We start from the raw sequence: 16,061 nt of genomic DNA, 5'->3' as shown, positions 1-16,061 counted from the left end.
TTAGCTAGAAACCAGCTTGCATTTCTACAAACTCACCCAGGATGTTTTTCTTTTCCTGCTTTGCATTCGGAAGTTGGAAGATACATGATAAATGTGTGTTTCTGCTTCTCTTGATGCATCTCTAACCTTGTTATGCATATTTCAAAAACAGAGAGACTTTTCATACTTCTATGGCATTTTTCTCCTCTAATTCCAAATACTACGCAATTAAAGAAAAAACTAGAAATTACATGTAAAAGAAAAACATAAAAATGAGCCTGAATTTATGGTCCAGAGATCAACAGTATTCAAAATTTTACATATGACTGTTTATATTAAATTTTCTAGAACCAATTTTTGAGATTTATTTCCTTTTACTTATTTTTTCAAAGAATATAGCATACATTTACTCAAGGTTTTCCAATAACTTTAATAAATATTTTGACATGTGTGTTCAAAAATCTGTCCACAGTTAGTCTTATTAAAAATAGCTATGACATAGGTTTTTCAATTATATAAAATTTTACATCAATTACTTTCTACCTTTACAACTCCTTTCATAATTTCATGTTTTTGAATTTCTGTCTAAAACAGATGCCTTCATCCTAAATGCAGAGCTAGCATGAAGATTCTCCTGCTGGGTCAGAGCCAACTCCTAACATCTGCTTGATCTTTGCCAACAGACTCAAGATACTCAGAACTGTGATCTGGAGGGGTTTATTGTAATATTTCCATGGCCAAAGGCAACCATTCAGCAGTGACTGAGTTCATCCTCTTGGGACTCACAGATAACCCAGAACTTCAAGCCATTCTCTTTAGTGTCTTCCTAGTGATCTACTTAATTAGTGTCCTGGGTAATCTTGGTTTGATTGTGCTAATCCAAATCAGTCCTCAGCTTCACACACCCGTGTATATTTTTCTCAACCATCTGGCCTTTATTGATTTTTCTTTTACTTCATCTGTCACCCCAAACACCTTAGTGAACTTTTTCTGTGAAGTTAAAAGTATAACATTTTATGCGTGTGCCACTCAGGTGTGTTGTTTTATCACATTTGTAGTTTGTGAACTCTATTTGCTTTCCATCATGGCATATGATCGGTATGTTGCCATCTGCAACCCTTTACTCTATGTCGTTCTCATGCCTAGGAAACTCTGTATTCAACTGGTTGCTAGCACATATGTTTATGGTTTTATTGTGGGTCTTGTACAGACAGTGATGACATTCCGTTTGTCTTTTTGTGACTCCAATATGGTCAACCACTTCTACTGTGACGATGTTCCTTTGGTTGCTTTGGCCTGCTCTGACACTCAAGTCAAAGAGCTGATGTTGTTAATCATTGCTGGGTTCAATACACTTTTCTCTCTACTGATTGTGTTAATTTCCTATGGCTTCATTGTCTTAACCATCCTTAGGATCCACTCTGCTGAGGGAAGAAGGAAAGCCTTTTCCACCTGTGTGTCCCACCTGACTTCCATCACAATATTTTATGGGACTGTCAGTTTTATGTACCTACAGCCCAAATCAAACCATTCTCTGAACACAGATAAATTTGCTTCAGTGTTTTATGTAGTGGTGATTCCCATGCTAAACCCACTGATCTATAGCTTGAGAAACCAGGAGGTAAAAAATGCACTGAAGGGAATTAAGGAAAAGTTGTGTTTGGCTATCAGATAAATGAAGAATCATAGGGCAGGGATCAGGAAACTTAGAGTTATGTCTCGTCTAGTGCCACAATGTTGGCAAATGACAAATGACAAAACCCCCTTACTTGGAGTGTTCAAGCACAGTTTTTAAGGAATAGCTCTGTAGACTCATGGTGAGTCTCACCCACTGTTTATTCCCAATGATTTCCACACGAAATGCTATTTGTAAATTTTAGTAGAGTTTTTGAAAGGAGAGGGAGGAAAAGAGAAGGAGAAAGAGAGTGAAATCCTTTTTGACCATGATATTCTTCGTCAATAAAGTATTGAGAAATAGTTATTTTATCTGAAATCCATGTGATATTGAGAAACTTGATTATAGTAAAATAGATCAACATCTGCTATTTTAATTTGCAAACCTACTGCATAGATTATCTGGAAAACATGCCAACATTTAAAAGCGGGAATTTTGGGTTCGAATACTCTGGGTAATTTTCCCAACACTCTACTTTCTCTGCATCCCACTGGGAACAGTAACACTAGGAGAGTTACCATGACACTGAACATTTAGTGAGTGACACCAATTCAGTATCAGTTTAGCTCATTGGAGCCACTTCCTGTCATTATAATTCACTGCCTGTTATATGTGCATGTGTGGTTAGGCCTAGTCTATATAAGTGTGTGGTTAGAACTTGGATTCTTCATTCAAACAGTTTGGCTAACAATTTTAGTATTTCCAGTTAATGTGATGAAAGAATTAGTTCACATTTATGTATCTCAACTGCCTCATCTGCAGAAGGCAGTAATAGTTCCTTTCTCTTAGACTGATTGTGAAGATTAGACCAGGTTATAAATATGAAAGGCATTGCACAGTTCATAAATGTTGGCTACTACGTTTAATCCTTATCATTATAATTGGATTAATGAGTCCTTTGATTTGGTCTTAGAAAATGGATTAGGCTTTTTGGAAATAGTTGCCAACGTGAAGTACTTCATTTTCAAATCCACAAAATAAAACTATGAAAACCAAAAAGTTATTTTCTTTTGATCTTTTAAAGCAATTCAGTGCTTTTAAATTTATGTTTATGTGAGTTAATGGACATCTTTGAACTGATTTTTTATAGGGAGGGGCAGTTCCCTCATACCTGCTACTCAAAATTATTGATAATATGAATCATTTTCTGAAAAAAAAATCAGTTCATTCTTGTTATATTTAGTAAAGGTTAGATTAATAAATTATTAATTTACTCAGTTATGAGTATTTAAAATAAAATTAGAGCAAACATCAATTGGATTTTTTGTTGTGTCAGGTGTTTAGCACAGTGCTTTAAACCAATGGTCTCAGTCAATTTTCGTAATACCCGGCTGAGATAAAATTCTCCATTCTATCAAGAGAATATAGTGGTTTATGTAATTTACTAACATGCACATAGCTAATATCTGGAAGAACCAAGGTTTGAATCTAGTTTTGTCAAATCAGAAAGCTCAATTTTTAATTACTTTTCTATACTTCCAAGTACAGTTGTACAATGTTGGAATATTTTTTAAAAAGTGAGTGTTGATTCACAAAATCACTCAGAAAGTATATTTCAGTAAAAATTTTTTGTAAGCTCAAAAAGATATGTGAGCCTGAGTCTGGCACAGAACCTGGACCTTCCCCCCATGTTACTCACATAAATTGAAAAATAAAGTGAAGGAGAAAGTCACCATACATAGTGGCAGAGACCTTCTGTCTTCTTTATCACCCTATTGTCTATCAGTGACATTAACTTCAAATGTGTCTGGGAATCTCTCACTTGCTCGCATAGCCAGATTTGGTATATATTATGAAAACTGAATTCCACTTTGACACTTTGACGTCACTGGGTCCCATTTGCTCAACTGTCTTGGTTTAGAATATAAGGAAGAGACGCTGAACAACCCTGAGGCATGGTTTTCTTATCTATAAGTTGGGTCTTTAGGAGAAATGATCTCTAATGGATCTCAAGCTGTGTGATTGCCAATCTAGTAAAATGTCAACTTCCTATGCTTAGTAACAGACCAAATAAAGTGCCAAGAGGAAGGCATCTGAATATGGACGTCTCTAAACTAATTCTTAAATAAGAAATACATTTGAGAAAATATGAAGGAGTTACAAACTAGTCTACAAAAAAAGTGTAAATGAAGCTCCATGAGAATAGTTAAATTCTAAAAGTACTCCCAAAAACTTATGTTAAAATAATTTTATAATTATATTAGAGCATATTTTTAAGGAATTTTACCTTCATGCATTTTTGGATTATGTATTTTTTGATTAAAGATTAAAAGCCCACCAAACCCACTGCCATTGAGTCAATTCCGACTCACAGTGACCCTACAGACAGAGTAGAACTGCTCCATAGAGTTTCCAAGGAGCGCCTGGCGGATTTGAACTGCTGACCTCTTGGTTAGCAGCCCTAGCACTTAACCACTACACCACCAGGGTTCCCAAGGAATTAAAGACCACTTAATTTATCTATTCTGTAAATTCTCATTTTTCACATATTAAGCTTGAATACGTGACTATGTCCTATTAGCTGTGTAACACTGGATAACTTATTAACCTTCTCTGTATTTCACTTTTCACACTTATAAAATTGTAAATAATAATTGTATGTACTTCTTAGTATTAATAAGAGGACTAAATGAATTGATAAATGCTACTCAGAAAAAAGTCAAGTAATGCTAGCAATTTTATTGTTATTATTACAAATAGTGTAGAAATTTTAGACCTTGCTGATGCTCTTTTATGCAAATGTGAGGTTTAAAACTCTTATGTTGTATGGAGAGGACTCTGTTCTGTTTAGAACAAGGCAGTTCTCATGCAACCAGCTGAAAAGTGTTGAAAAGTAGCTAAGGCTAAGAAAGTCTTATACAAAGTCTAAAATTTTAATATCAATATCCAAAAACAATCAATTTGATTTTTATTGAAATTATACTGCTAATCCATTGTAGCTACAAAATAATAATTCCTTTGTTTACAAGAAAATGTCATTGTGATATGGCTAATGTAGCAGGCAATATTTATAATAAAGCTATTTACTTAAGCTTCTCTTAGTTATCAGCCACTTTACCAAGGTATTTGCAGAGATTTCTATCTGAAATTTCGTGTGTAGACATGAGTTGGAATTGACTCCAGAGTCCACAGCAAGGGATGATATCTCACCAACCTTTTAGGTTTGTTTGATTGGAATTAGTAGGGCTATTGATTAAGTGCCTGGCAGGTAGTAGAATCCCACCAGGTTGTATTCCTCTTAGTCAAAGACTGATAAGCCTTTGAGAGCTCAATGAGCTCATCTTTACATATAACAAATGCATATAACTAACAGTCACATAAAGAACACTTACATAGAACTTTTTACTGTAGATTTTGTTCAAAGAAATTCATAGATTAATCTGTCTAATCCTCAAAGACATCATACATGAAGAAAGCAAAAGGTCGTTAAAAAGACAGGAAAAAAAGACCAAAATGGATGTAAGAAGAGACTCTGAAACTTTCTCTTGAATGTCAAGCAGCTAAAACAAAAGGAAGAAATGATGAAGTAAAAGAACTGAAGAGAAGATTTCAAAGGGCAGCTTGAGAAGAAAAAGTGTTATAATGACATGTGCAAAGACCTGGAGATAGAAAACCAAAAGGGAAGAACACTCTCAGCGTTTCTCAAGCTGAAAGAACTGAGGAAAAATTTAACCCTCAAATTGCGATAGTGAAGGATTGTATGGGGAAAATATTAAAACACGCAGGAAGCATCAAAAGAAGGTGGAAGGAATACAGAGTCCTTATACCAAAAAGAATTGATCAGCAATCAAACATTTCAAGAGGTAGCATATGGTCAGGAACCGATGGTACTGAAGAAGGCTTGGCATTGGCAAAAAACAAATCTCCAGGGAATTAACAGAATATCAACTAAGATGTTTCAACAAATGGATACAGTGACGGAAGTGCTCACTCGTCTATGCCAAGAAACGTGGAAGACAGATACCTGGCTAACCAACTGGAAAAGGTCCATATTTATGCCTATTTCCCAGAAATGTGATCCAACTGAATGTGGAAATTATTGAACAATAACATTAATATCACATGTAAGCAAAATTTTGCTAAAGATCATTCAAATGGGGGTGCAGCAGTAGATCGACAGAGAACTGCCAGAAATTCAGGCCAGATTCAGAAGAAGACATGGAACCAGGGATATCATTGTTGATGTCACATGGATCCTGGCTGAAAGGAGATAATAGCAGAAAGATATTTACTTTTGTTTTATTGACCATTGAAAGGCATTTGATTGGGTGGATCATAACAAATTATGGATAACATTGCAAAGAACGAGAATTCCAGAACACTTAAGTGTGTTCATGAGGAACCTGTACACAGATCAAGAGGCAGTTGTTCTGCCAGGAAAAGGGGATATTGCATGGTTTAATGTCAGGAAAAGTGTGGTTCAGGGTTATATCCTTTCCCCATACCTGTTCAAACTGTATGCTGAGCAAATAATCTGAGGAGCTGGAATATGTGAAGAAGAATGGGGCATCAGGACTGGAGGAAGACTCTTTAACAACCTGCATTATGCAAATGACACAACCTTGTTTGCTGAAAGTGAAGAGGACTTGAAGTACTTACTGAAGAAGATCAAAGATCACAGTCTTCAGTATGGATTACGCCTCAACATAAAGAAAATAAAAATCCTCACAACCGGACCAATAAGCAACATCATGCTAAATGGAGAAAAGATTGAAGTTGTCAAGGATTTCATTTTTCTTGGATCCATAATCAATATGCATGGAAGTAGCAGTCAAGAAATCAAAAGACTCACTGCATCGGGCAAATCTGCTGCAAAGGACCTTTTTAGAGTGTTAAAGAGCAAAGATGTCACCCTGAAGACTAAGGTGCACCTGACCCAAGCCATGGTATTTTCGATTGTATCATATACATGCAGAAGCTGGGCAATGAGTAAGGAAGACAGAAGAATAATTGACACCTTTGAATTGCAGGGTTGGCAAAGAATATTGAATGTACCAAGGACTACCAAAAAAACAAACAAATCTGTCTTGGAAGAAGTACAATCAGTATGCTCCTTAGAAGCAAGGATGGTGAGGCTCTGCCTTACATAATTTGGACATGTCATCAGGAGGGTTCAGTCCCTGGAGAAGGACTTCGTGCTTGGTAAAGAACGTGGTCAGCAGAAAAGAGGAAGACTCTTAATGAGATGGATTGACACAGTGGCTGCAACAATGGGCTCAAGCATAACAGTGATTGTGAGCGTGGTGCAGGACCGGGCAGTGTTTCGTTCTGAAGTACATAGGGTTGCTGTGAGTCAAAACCAACTCAATGGCACCATAAAACAACAACAATTCTCAAAAGAAACCAAGTAGTTGAGTTCTACTATTTTCCAGAAGTGGATACAGAGGAACACACAGTTTAAATCAGTTGTCCAAGAATACACAGCTAATAAAGGAAGGAAATGGCATTCAAACTTAGGCAGTCTTATTCCTGAGCTGAGAGTGCTAATAAAAACATGCTGCTGCCTTTGCTTGGGATACTCCCGTGTGTTTTTTGTGTATGTGTCTGTGTTTGTATTTTAACACAATTTTAGTAGTCTGTAAAGCTGTTGATGGCCTGAAAGGAATCTAAAACATACTGACTTTTCAAGTGTGCCCCCAAAAGTTACAGAAAATGACAGTGTCTGTTGAAATAACAGTCACATTTTCATTAAGTTGTGAAAGAATTGTAAGAAATACAAGCGAGAGATTTCTTTGCATGCTTTTAGTTAAAGCATTTTTATTATCATTTTCTTAATTGCAACATCTTTAAAGTTTCACAACCTTTATCCAAGGCTTTCTTCAAGGCTTCTTTTACCTCCTTGTTCCTTAGACTATAGATGAGAGGGTTCAACATGGGGATCACTACAGTGTAAAACACAGAAGCCATTTTGTCTGTGTCCAGAGAGTGGTTTGATGTAGGCTGTAAGTACATAAAGATCAGTGTGCCATAGAAAATAGTGACAGCCACCATATGAGAGCCACAGGTGGAGATGACCTTGCGTCGCCCCTGGGTGGAGTGAATCCTTAAGATGGCGGCAATGATAAAGACGTAGGAGATGAGTACAACTGAAGAGGAACAGATCATATCAAAGCCAGCGAAAGTGAAGATCAGAATTTCCTTCATATGTGTGTCTGAACAGGACAGAGCTAAGAGAGGAAGGTCATCGCAATAGAAATGGTTAATTACATTGGGTCCGCAGTAAGTTAGACGGAAGGTAATAATGGTATGGAAGAGGGCAACCAGAAAGCTATATATATATGGAATAGCCACTAATTGAAGGCAGACTCTTTTTGACATCCGTATTGAATAATGCAGGGGACTACAGATGGCTACGTAGCGATCATATGCCATAGAGGCTAAAAGGAAACACTCAGTGATCATGAAGGTAAGAAAGCAGCCCAGCTGTGTTGCACAAGCATGGAAAGGAATAGTGTTGTGTTCTGCAACAAAGTTCACCATCATCTTTGGGGTAATGGCAGAGGAGTAACAAAGGTCTACAAAGGCCAGGTGGCTGAGGAAATAGTACATAGGTGTGTGGAGTCGAGTGTCAATCCTGATTAAGATAATCAGTCCAAAGTTCCCCAGAACTGTGACCAGATAGATGACTAAAAATACCGCAAAACATGGGGCCTGGAGCTCGGGCCGGTCTGTAATGCCTTTGAGAATGAACTCAGTGACATAAGTCATGTTAACAGAAGCCATTTATTCCAGTGGATGTTGCTGGAGTTGAAGATTAAAAATTGCAACTCTCATGGTTCTTGCCAATGTTTAGGGAAGATGATCATTGATGTCTTGTCAGCCTTGAATTACATCATCAGATGGGCAAAAATGCAGCTTAGCTTTTGCCTGCCATTCTTGCCCCAGGATAGGGTTTCTTTTACTTTCAGACTAATCTTCTTAAAAGTTATTTTTCTTTCTAATTTTAGAAAATAAGGAGTGATTTTGGTTAAGACAAATTAAATATTGTCTAAATTAAACCACTTGAGACAACCACAGCTGATATTTCAGTGTTTTTGCTGTCATTATCTTTTCTATGCTATATAAGTATGACAGGAGTCCCTGGGTTGTGCAAATGGTGAATGTGTTCAGCTGATAAGCAAAACATTGAAGGTTTAAATCCATTCAGAGGTGCCTCAGAAGAAAGGCCAGGTGATTTACTGCTGAAAAATCAACCATGGAAATCTGCTGTGACACACAGGGTCACCACGGTTCGGAATCTTCTTGATGGCAATTGGCTTTTTTACTCCCATATGGTACTTGAACATGTTCACAGTTTTATCACAAAGTTTTTACTTAAATTTTAACCGTAAAGTTGTGATTTGAACCCTAATTGAGGGTAATTATAAGACTACCATATAAAATAACACAGTTACGTAGACCACCTTCACTGAAAGATGGTGGCAGGGGAAGAGGTTTATTTATAATTTATCATTCATATATATATATTTTGCTAAAAATTGAAACTCATTTTTCTTCTATTGCACTTATAAAACCTCAAGATTTATGGTGGTTCCAAGGTGCCTTTCAAATCAAAATCAGAGACAACTATATGGGGAGATTAATGTATCAATGAGAATATTAACTACGGTAGATATTTACTGCTAAGTAAGCTGAATATTTAAGTACCCCATTATTGGTAAAGAAAAAGAGGTACAGTGGAGTTGTATAAGAATAAAAAAAATTAATTCCTAAGATCAATAAAGTGAAAAATGACGTAGAAACAAAATTCCCTGTAAGATTCTGCTAAATTTTGTCTGTAAATTTTGAAAACCCTATGGAGCAGTTCTACTCTGTGTATATAATTTTACATTAATGGGTTCGCCATGAGTCAGAATCAACTCAAAGGCAACTAACGACAGCATATATTTCTAGATTATATTATCAATTCCTATAATTCTTTAAAAGTATTTTTTCTATGACCTTCAATTAGTTTCTCCACCAAACAAGTCTCACCATCTATTGAATCATTTCCCCATCTCTCAATTTTGAGGAGAAATGCTTAAAATTATTTATACGTTTTACCCTCAGGGTGCCCCAGTAGCCATTGTTTTCTTTGCTTGATAGTAAGTTGCTCAAAATAGTGATTCTCAAACTTGGCTGCTCATTGTAATCATCTAGGGAATTTTTAACATCTCAGTGCCTAGGCACCTCATACCAATTCAGTCGGAAACTGAGGGAGTGGTATCCAGGCATCAGTGTTTTTAAAGCCCTCCAGATGATTACAGTGCACTAGGCTTAAGCTCAAGTAGCCTAAATAATGAATTCATTTATGGCGATGGCAACCTGAGCTCAGCTACATCCTCAAAATCATTGATTTCTTTTTTTGGTTTTATTTGAGTTACCTGTAGCTAAATTGGAAAACCTGGTGGCGTAGTGGTTAAGTGCTACTGCTGCTAACCAAAAGGCCACCACTTCGAATCCACCAGGTGCTCCTTGGGAACTCTATGGGGCAGTTCTACTCTGTGCTATAGGGTCCCCATGAGTCAGAATCGACTGGAGGGCAACAGGTTTGTTTTTTGCTTTTTTGGTATGGCTAAATTAGTTTGAATACGTGACTCCACTTAGCTAATGGAATTCAAATTGGAGTATGCTTATTCCTGTTTACATGAAAAGACTCACCAAGGGCTATGTGGACAAGGATAATTTTAAGGAAATCAATTTTTCAGTCGTCCATGTCCATACCTGTTCCTTTCTGAAACTGGTTTGACTAAGGCACCTGTTATCTTAGCTCTTCTTGGCCCCCCTGCTCACAATCTGCCCTTTATTTTGTGAAGGAAAAGCATACATCTCCCCACTTGGGAATCTTACTATGAATCCTTGCCCCAGAGATAAAAATATCTGGGGAGCTAAACAATTTGAATTTTTTTTTTTTATTGTGCTTTAAGTGAAAGTTTACAGTTCGTTAGTTTCTAATGCAAAAATTTATACACACATTGTTATGTGACCCTAATAGCTATGCCTAGAATATGTCAGCACACTCCTCCTTTCCACCCCCGATTTCCTGTGTCCTTTCAACCAGCTCCTGTCCCTTTCTGCCTTCTTGTTCATTTTGAGTAATTTGATGATGCCTTTCAAGATATTGTAACTACAACCCTCAACTCATTAAAAGTGAAATTTAAAGCCTAAACTTATTATTTATCAAAAGAGGAAATATATCTATATATATATATAGATATATATACCTACCTGGTGGTTTAGTGGTTAAGCAGTACTGCAGCTACTGCTGCTAACCAAAAGGTTGGCAGTTTGAATCCACCAGGTGCTCCTTGGAAACTCTATAGGGCAGTTCTACTCTGTCTTTTAGGGCCGCTATGAGCCAGAATTGACTTGATGGCAATGGGTTTGGTTTGGTCATATATATATATATATATATATATGTTTATAAATCATTCCTCTACTAAGAGTGATTGTAATTCTGTATATTTGATTTATAGATATTTTTTTTAAGGTAAGATAGGAAACCCTGGTGGCTTAGTGGTTAACTGCTATGGCTGCTAACCAAAAGGATGGCAGTTCAAATCTGCCAGATGCTTCTTGGAAATTCTATGGGGCAGTTCTACTCTGTCCTCTAGGGTCACTATGAGTTGGAATCAACTCGATGGCAGTGGGTAAAATAACCAATGAAACACCCTACATATTAAAAGTATATTACATTAGGATAGCTTTTTGGGGGGGAAATGGGGTGAAAATATGAATACAAGGGAAACAAACAAATATTTTATATTATCTAACTCTTGAAAAAGGAGTCCCTGGGTGGCGGAAACAGTTAAGCACTCAACTACCAGCCAAAATGTGGGCGGTTCAAATCCACTTAGAGGTGTCTTAGAAGACAGGTTTGTTGATTTGTTTTCAAAAGGTCACAGCCTTGAAAACTCTGCGGAGCAGTGATAGTTTGCATATGTGGGGTTGCTGAGGGTCGGAATGGAGTTGGAGGCAACTAACAGCAACTCTTAAAAAGGAGTTTTTTGGGTTTTTTTTAATAATAGCAGTATCAGTTACTATATCTATATTCTCATTGGTGCATTTAATATTTAGAGTAAAAAATTTTAAAATGCCAATCTTTATAAACAGAAAAATTATATTTTTTATGCCTATTTAAACTACTAAAGAACATTTTTAGATGTTTGCTGAAATATGTAGAAAAAAATATTTTTTTCAAATTTTTTGAGTGGACACCAAAAATTATCAACTATTCATATTTTTATTCCTTGTTGGTAGTTGATTAATTCTTTAAGAACAAGCAGTTTAACTTATTTAGTTTTCTCCTAGCCTTTGCAGATTCTAGTTTGTCCACCTAGATTATTAATATATCACTGCTGAAAAAATTAAATTTTTCTTTATGCTAATTATAAAAAGCTTTTGAGGACATATCTCTGAAATTTCTGTAGACACTTTGGCACCTAAGATAATGGCAAAGCTTCACACAGAAAGTACTCAATAATATGGGAGAAGGATATGATCACTGGGTAACCTCCTCTGTCCTATCCACTGCTCTGTTGGTAAAGATATTTCCCCATTCCTTTACTGCCTGGTGTTATCCAGGCTCTGTCCTATGCTTTATAATGGTCTGCAGGTCTTTCCCAAGCCAGAGCACTCTTCCATTTCTGGGCTGTGCTTTGGTTTCTTTGCCAGATCTTACCAGCCAGGCTGCAGAGCCATACTGTTTAACACCAGTATGCTCCAGGTAATAAATTAACGAGCTGTCGGATATTTCCTCCATACTTCCCAACACGCATACACCCATTAAGCCATGACATGGAGTTAAGCCTGTGGTTTGAGACCTATTGCCTTGGAGCCCTTCTTGAGGTCAAACATCTTCTCTGAGAAGCCATATCAAGGAAATGAAATATTAAGGGGTTTCTAATTTATTTCAGGATTCAAAAGTTATGGTGAGCATCCATTCTTTATTTTAGAGGGAAAAATTTACCTTTATGTTCAGCATTTTCCAAGAAGCCAAGGATTGATTTTTAAAAACACTGTTACCAGAGCTTGAGTGGAGAGCCATTCATGATGACCTGCCTTCTTTGGAGAAATTAGACAGGAAACCTCACCTGCCTCCAAATCTGTCCTCCATGAGCCATGTAGTATTAATTTTTTTGTTTGTTTACTGTGTGTGTGTGTGTGTTTGTGTGTGTGTGTATGTGTGTACTACTAAAGAAGGGAGTGCAAAGTCTAGGAGGTTGTTTGTCTAACTCAATTTGGAGTCAATTAAGGATTTTGTTTCTGTGTGTGTGTGTGATTGATGAAATAGAATTTTAACTGTAAATATATGTTGCCCTAAAAATAGAGTAGAAAATTCTAGAAAGCAGAGAGTATGAAGGGAAGAAGTGTAGTTAAAATGTTAGAGGTATTATCTCTGAATGCAGCCTGTTCGACTTAATACCATAGCTCACCAAGTAGAAAGATTTGTAATGGGGAGATGGAGCTTGGGTGTAGGGTTGGCAATTGGCTCTATATCAGACTCCATCTGACTCACCTGCTTAGCAGGGATCCTGGCTCCCAATAAGCTCATTCTGAATTTGTTTGGGAAATTTATTGGTTCCTGGGTCCCTTTGGATCTAAACTTGAAACTCTAGAGATATCTGAATGCTGTAATACTTCCTTCCATGTTTCTCTCAAAGTGAGATGAGCTAGATAAATTATATTGAGGATTTGAGAATATTACTACTAACTACCTGTATTCCTGAAGGGATCATACTTCGAATATACTGATCAGAAATTCCCATGAAGGCAGAGTTAGGCTATACTACTGGAAACAACGTAAAAAGATTATAAATAAAACTTGGTTCATTAGTTAAGGGCACAATGAAGCTTTGTGAAAAATAAGACCAGCACTTGAATCCTGAATAACTTATTTATGAGATCTTGGATAAGGTCTGTATTCTTTTTAAGCCGCAAATTCCTCATTTGTAAGCTATAAGTAGTAATGTGACCTTCTTTATAGTGCTTTTATGATATTGGATAAGTAAAAAGGGCTCAGTAAATTCTGGAAAGTAGTAAGTGCTCACAAAAGATTTTTAAAACAATAAGAGAGAATCAGATCCGTAAATAACATCAAGATGCCCCAATAATCTAAGCGAAAAATAAAACTGCTTCTACCACAGCTTCAGTCTCTTTCTGGTTGTCATCGTGTCATCTTTAATGGAAAATAATCTTTCCACGTTCCTCAGAACTCACTTCTCCGTATAAATCTATATATAACTCATCATTCCGAGGTCTAGGTCTAGTTTCCAGAGGTTCTTACTGTTCATTGCAGCTTTGCCATTGAATCTCTTATCTTTTTCTCATTAAATTGCCTTTCCACATCTTTTATGAAAACCCTGGTGGCGTAGTGGTTAAGTGCTACAGCTGCCAACCAAAAGATCGACAGTTCGAATGTACCAGGAGCTCCTTGGAAACTCTATGGGGCAGTTCTACTCTGTCCTATAAGATCGCGATGAGTCGGAATCAACTCCGTGACAATGGTTTAGCATCTTCTATATGCATTATTTAACAGAAAGGAATAATACTTTTATTTTCTTACCGTTAATTTCAGAGTATATGAAGATCAACCCTTACCGGCTCATTTTGTGATTATTTTTCTAATTCAAAATTGAAAGAAAGGAAACCTGTTATTATTGATGGTGAAATTCAGTTTCTTTTCAAATAGAAAATGATTAGATAAGTATATATGCACACATACATTTATGAAACGTGTGCTTCACAAATGTATATGTGGATATATACCTATCAAATCATTTTCTAATTTGAGAAGAAACTTAATTTTATACCTACTAAATTTTATGCCTACTGGGAACCCTGGTGATGTAGTGGTTAAGTGCTACGGCTGCTAACCAAAAGGTCAGCAGTTAGGGTCCGCCAGGGACCCCTTGGAAACTTTGTGGGGCAGTTCTACTTTGCCCTATAGGGTCGCTATGAGTTGGAATCGACTTGACAGCAGTGGGTTTTGGAGATATATATATATATATATATATGTATGTATGTATGTTGTGAGTTTTTCATATATAGTAGCCAAACCAACATTTTTGAAAACTTGTCTACTATTTCCAATTTCTCATAATCTTTTGCTCTTTCTGTTCCAACTTTCCCTCCACCACTAAAAGTAGCATTTTTAAGTTATTGACTATCATACTACTGATAAAGACAACGGGTATTTAAAAATTTTTAGTTGGTTTTCCTTTGGAATTTTGAAACTCTTGTACATTGCCTCATTCTTTGTCTTTTTTGGCACTACACTTTATTTTTCTTCTAACTCTCTTGATAACAGTTTTAGCATTTTCTTTTCAGCTGTTAGTTCTGCTAGTACATGACTCTCTTCTAGATCTTTTTTGTTGTTTTTTGCCCACATTCTCAATTTTTAAAAATATTTTGTTGTATTTTTGATGTAAGTTTACATAGCAGGACAGGTTCCCGTTTGACAATTTCCACACAAATTGTTCAGTGACATTAGTTACATTTTTCACAATGTGCCAACATTCTCTGTTTTCTATTTGTTCCATTTCCAGTACTCTAGTTTCCCTCCCACTTTATCTTCCTTCTCATCTTTGCTATTAAGTAAATGTTGACCTTTTGGTCTCATACAGATGGTTTTTTTTAGTAGAACGCTGTTCTTAGAGTCAATATCCTTTATTTTGTGTGCCACTCTACTATTTCTGTAAGAGGTAATCTCAGGGGATAATTTTGGTTCAGTGTTTAAACAGTATTTTGGGGAGATAGTCGTAACCAGTCCTTTGGTCTCAACTGGTCCAGACAGTAGGGCCTTTTTTAATAAATCAAGTTTTATTGTACATTTTTCTCCCATTCTGTTTGGGACCATCTATTATGACCTGGTCAGAATGGTCAGTGGTGTAGTCAGACACCATCTAGTATTTCTGGTCCCAGGATAGATGAGGTCATGGCTCATACACATCAGCCTGATAGACTTGTTCCTTCTCTGATGTTTTGGTTACTTTTTTTTGCTTCTGATGAATATAGCCCAATAGTTGTATCTTAAATGGCCACCCACATGCTTTAAAGACACAAGATGCTAATGACTTCGGTAGGATACAGAACATGAACTTTGTGAACTATATATGCCAATTAACTGAGTTGTCCCATAAGACTGTGATCTTAAGCTTTCAAACCTAACAAACCAATCTTGGAAGCTGTTTGGTTATGTCTGAGGAGTATCTGCAGTAGTGTCTTCAATGAATATGTGTGACTGCATACATGTATCTTTATTTACACATGTCTAGAGATCACTTGTTTAATTTTCAATGAGTCTCATACTCCATTTTAGACATGTTGTTTCACCTCCAGAGCCATATAGCCAAGTACCTAATACCGATGTTTCATTGTTGTTTTTGTCAGGTGCCTTCATGTTGCTTACAACTCATGCTGACCCTAC

General features: G+C 36.5%; 2 protein-coding genes across 2 annotated transcripts; one reads left to right on the top strand and one right to left on the bottom strand.

The window, feature by feature from the left end:
- The first annotated feature begins 712 nt into the window (after positions 1 to 712).
- Positions 713 to 1,798, top strand: LOC135231808 (olfactory receptor 5AL1-like). The gene has a single exon (XM_064288994.1). The coding sequence runs from the start codon at positions 713 to 715 to the stop codon at positions 1,652 to 1,654; it is 942 nt and encodes a 313-aa protein (XP_064145064.1). The 3' UTR covers positions 1,655 to 1,798.
- A 5,619-nt stretch (positions 1,799 to 7,417) lies between these two features.
- LOC135231807 (olfactory receptor 8U3-like) lies at positions 7,418 to 8,377 on the bottom strand. Its single transcript, XM_064288993.1, has one exon. The coding sequence runs from the start codon at positions 8,375 to 8,377 to the stop codon at positions 7,418 to 7,420; it is 960 nt and encodes a 319-aa protein (XP_064145063.1).
- Positions 8,378 to 16,061: the final 7,684 nt, after the last annotated feature.

This window comes from Loxodonta africana, chromosome 7, assembly GCF_030014295.1.
Source record: "Loxodonta africana isolate mLoxAfr1 chromosome 7, mLoxAfr1.hap2, whole genome shotgun sequence".
Lineage (NCBI taxonomy): Eukaryota > Metazoa > Chordata > Mammalia > Proboscidea > Elephantidae > Loxodonta > Loxodonta africana.
This window is presented reverse-complemented; position numbering and strand designations above follow the sequence as displayed.